Source organism: Populus alba, chromosome 8, assembly GCF_005239225.2.
Source record: "Populus alba chromosome 8, ASM523922v2, whole genome shotgun sequence".
NCBI classification, from domain to species: domain Eukaryota; kingdom Viridiplantae; phylum Streptophyta; class Magnoliopsida; order Malpighiales; family Salicaceae; genus Populus; species Populus alba.
In genome coordinates, this window is record NC_133291.1 from 10974739 (window position 1) to 10979073 (window position 4335).

The following is a 4335-nucleotide window of genomic DNA, read 5'->3' on the forward strand; positions in this document are numbered from 1 at the left end:
TTTGCTCATGAATAGATTAATTTGGACCGCATTGATCTCTCTCTTTGTTAGAATTTGAATCGCAACAATGGATACGTGCCGCACGGGAACCAGGAACATGCATGTGGTGACATCTGAGTGGCCGCAAAACCATAACTGCCCTGGATCCTCCCAACTGCCCAGTTTAAGTGAGCATCAACATTTATTAGGGTCCTTCGGGAAGCCACGTTCTCACGTAGCTTTTGGCAAACAAGATTTAAAAAAGTCTCGTGTGGGATCCAGCGGATGTCACTTCCATTTTTAAAGATCCTCGATCCTAGTTTTAAACTACAGAAATTCAAGTACAGCTCTCACCTCACCATATCTGTGTCTGATTCTCTGCTGTTTCCAGAGATGGCTTATGCTAGTACCAGTATCGCCTGGATTGTTATCCTTATTCTTTCGCAACCTTTGATTGCCAGTAGTGACCTTTTATCTCCCCTACTGTCCCCTATCTCTGGTACTTGTTCTTCGATCCCTGATCACCATCTCTTACTCTTGACTTGTTGATAATTAATTAGCTTCTTCTTTATTCATTTTTCTTTAACTAGTTTGCGCAGCTGTCGATTTTCTTTCATGGGTTTCGATCGATTTTATTAACGTTTATCAACAGAGTTTTCTTGGCTTTTCATTTTCACTGTGATTTTGGCTATAACATCATCGTATTGTGATTTTAATCTGGTTTTTGATTACTAGATGATGTGTGCAAAAAAGTGGAATGTGGGAAAGGAACTTGCAAGCCTTCTGACAATAGCACTTGGTTTTATGAATGTGAATGTGATCCTGGGTGGACGCAGACTCGCTTTGATCAAGATGATCATCTCCAGTTTCTTCCTTGCGTAGTTCCCAATTGTGAGTTCTCTGTTTCTTCTTTTGTCGCCTGCCCTTAATCATGGTAATACGTACACACCTGTTCAACTACCAGTCCTCTGTGTTCATTTTGATGATTTAGCTAGCTCTGGTTTGTCCATGCTGGGTAAAACATGGTAGATTGTTACATTTACAAATTGTTTGAAATCCAAGATCACTACGAGTAAGAACAGAGTAAAATCTGTGTTCATTTTTTTTTTACGAGGGAATGGAATTAACTAAAACAAATCAAACAAAATCTGAATTTGGAAACCAAATATTATTTTATTTGAGTTGGTAACGTATGCCAATCACAACCTTTCAAGGACGTGCTGAGATGTCTAAATCACTTGAGAGAGAAAACCAAATACTTGTCAAGGGTTTACGGTGATATTTACCAACATCGTCGAGTCAAAGATTAGCTTGTTGTTTAATTATCTTCAAAAAATGTTGGATAAATAGACTGAAAGATTAATGTGACACGTAACATTTTCTTGTGATTCAATTTCGAGAACAACTTTTTTGCAGCTTTGACACTTGAGAATTCTGATCGATTACTTGATTCTGATTTTCTCAGGTACCGTGAACTTCTCGTGCACAGCAGCACCATCACCTGTTCAAGAGAAAGCAAGCAGGGATAATCAGTCGATTTTCGATCGTAAGCCCGGTTACAACCAAAACTCCATACTGTCGTTTGTTGTTTTCTTAATACATTCTTAGGCTTTTTGGTAAATTTGTTTTTGTAGCCTGCTTTTGGGCTGATTGTGGAGGTGGCTCCTGCAACAAGACATCTCAGCTCACTTACAGTTGCGCATGTGCAGAGGGTTACAGTAACCTTCTGAATGTCTCTACCTTTCCTTGTTACAAAGATTGTAAGAGACCATACTATGACTCGCTAAATATAAGACCTCTCTACATAAGAGTTTTCAGTTTGATTACATATTTCTGGGATTAATATTTTGCTTTAAAAATATGTACGTGTTTCTGATTCTTGATTTAAACCAGGTGCAATTGGAATGGATTGTACAAACCTTGGTATTATGATGTCAAACAAATCAGCTGCTCCAACTCCTGTTATGGCCGGCAATAGTATGAGCCAAGGTGAGGCTGTCAATTGAGGACTGTATCGGTCTGCCTATAATCTTACCGTTCTTCGCAATTTCTCTTGGCAAGGAAAAGGGGAAGGGAAATTACATGTGCTTGCCTCCCTTTAGTGCTTAATTGTTATTCTTTATCATCAAAAGTTCTTAGCCATCTGACTCTAATTTAGCTTTGTTTACAATCCTTTTATGTTTTAGAGTTTAAATATCTGAGAAACACCCATATAATTAAGCACATCTCCATATTTTTCTTGAAGACTCATGGCCATACTGCCCTGGAAGAATCCCCTAGGTCCCTCTCAATCCAAGCACTTAAAATCCCTAGAAAACTTGAAAAATCTGCGTAGACCATCTTAGTTTTGAATCTTCATCTATTTCTAAATGGAAACTCGTTCTCTGACCATGTAATACCCGAGCCATGATACAACTCATGAGCTTTTCTTTGGGATCTACAGGTCTATTTAATGCGATCAGAGCACCAGCTTAAGTAAACGATTCCTTTTTTCTTGGCTTATTTAAGGAGAAGCATGCTTTCTAGTTTTGAGGCTGCTGGGTGACCAGAAAGCCTGTCAAAAAGTTATTAGTTTTGAGAGCATGTTATTCCAATTTCATTCGTATATCTGTATTTGATACAGCAATCAGTTTTGTGCTTACATAGCCTGAGGCTAGTGCTCCTATACTTAACAATCGTGGGTTGCCTCATCTCTTTTGCAGCTTCTTCAATCCTGCAAGAAAAATTCCTTTGGCTGATGGCATTGATAATGTTGCTACCTGTGATTGAGTGATGTAGAACCAACAGGCAGATGCTCGACGGTTGTGGCTTGTTATCATATGGTGTAATTACCGTGTCTCACGCCTGATTTGCTTGGCTATATTTTTCTATAATTTTTGCAGCTATGTATCCATTAGGAGACGAGGGCAGATAGCTTTGTATTCACATATACGATGGAGAAGGAGCTAGATTTGGTATGGAGGTATGTCAGAGTTAGTGGTTACTGAATTCATGAGGTGAGGATATTCCATTGTGGTATATGCTACAGTAGTGTCTTCGTTGATTTGATGTACAGAACATGCTGCCACAGTTTGATTGCGTTATACTCGTCGGTTTATAGCAATTGCATTCTCTCCTTAAGCCTTTTCTGCTACATCAAAAAGCAAGTGCTGGTCTTAAACTTAGACTCCGTTTGTCTATGCGGCTGCGGCTGCGTTTTATTTAAAACGCAGCACGCAGCCGTTTGGTAATATAAAAAAGCAGTTTACTGTTCATGAGACACAATTTTTGCGTTCAAAACGCTGAAAAGGAAAAGCAACGAAAACATGCTTTTCACTTGAACAGGAATTCTCTGCACGTTATAAAAAAATAGGAACAGTGCAATTCACTGCACTGTTCACCAGTGAATTGCACTGTTCACGTGAACAGTGCAATTCACTTGTACTGTTCACGGTTTGTTTTTTTTTTTTTGAAAGTTTTAATTGTATTAATTTTTTTTAAAAAAAAAAAAATAGTTTAAAGAGTTAAATTCATTGACAAAATAATATTTTTTTCTCGAAAAACTAGTATAAAGTGAATTAAATTCACTCGCACAGTAATATCAATTTTTATAGTTTTTGTCGAATAAATTTTGTACATAATGGAATTATAAATAGTTTAATGGAATAATAAAAAATATTTTATATAAAGTATTATTTTTTTCATGATGTAATAGGAGTAATTAATTTTATAATATTTAAATTTAAAACCATCAATATTAATATATATATTTTTTAAATTATTTTATAATCTCAATTTCAAAAGCATTCTTAACCAAACACCTATTTTTTTTTTCAACCTCAATTTTAACCACAGTTTTAACCAAACACCTATTTTTTTCAAACCAACCTCAACTAAAAGTATTTTTTATAAAATAATTTTTTTTAAACCATAACCACAACAGCTACCGCAATACCACACACACTCTTAATGAAGTTACACATTCAAGCAAGATCAACATCTCTGCCAGTAAATGCCTGTCTTTACATCAAATTCTGTGAAAAAAACACAAATCATTGAATCAAGGCCAAGTCTAGATGTTAGGTTGATCCAAAGTGCATTTAATTATCTCGGAAAAAATGGGAAAGAAAATTACGGCTACATCGACGTTAGGTGGCATACCTAACTCCATTCACGCATGCCACTGAGAATCCAACCACATTTTGGTACCACAGACGTTCAAAAAGGGAGGAAAACTAATGGTCTGCTTTTGTCAGACTCGATTAGGAATTGGACGACCTCTCTTGCATGTCTTCAGATTTGAATCTTAGTGATGAGAGGATCATATAATCCGGACGATCCCCTTCTGTGTCGTTAATCTGTTCTTGCTTCCCGCAA

General features: G+C 36.8%; 1 protein-coding gene across 1 annotated transcript; it reads left to right on the plus strand.

Moving 5' to 3' along the window:
• The first annotated feature begins 210 nt into the window (after positions 1 to 210).
• Positions 211 to 3082, plus strand: LOC118056415 (uncharacterized). The gene is made up of 6 exons (XM_035068629.2): positions 211 to 478; positions 715 to 870; positions 1445 to 1525; positions 1614 to 1739; positions 1873 to 1968; positions 2682 to 3082. Exons 1-6 carry the CDS (start codon positions 265 to 267, stop codon positions 2750 to 2752), a joined length of 744 nt encoding a protein of 247 aa, XP_034924520.1. The 5' UTR covers positions 211 to 264; the 3' UTR covers positions 2753 to 3082.
• The last annotated feature ends 1253 nt before the right edge of the window (positions 3083 to 4335 follow it).

Excerpts from the sequence above, each read along its gene's own strand:
- LOC118056415 (XM_035068629.2), top strand. The coding sequence starts at position 265 with ATGTCACTTCCATTTTTAAAGATCCTCGATCCTAGTTTTAAACTACAG. Across the intron at positions 1,740-1,872 it reads CTTTCCTTGTTACAAAGATT|GTGCAATTGGAATGGATTGT; the intron begins GTAAGAGACCAT and ends GATTTAAACCAG. Across the intron at positions 1,969-2,681 it reads CGGCAATAGTATGAGCCAAG|CTTCTTCAATCCTGCAAGAA; the intron begins GTGAGGCTGTCA and ends TCTCTTTTGCAG.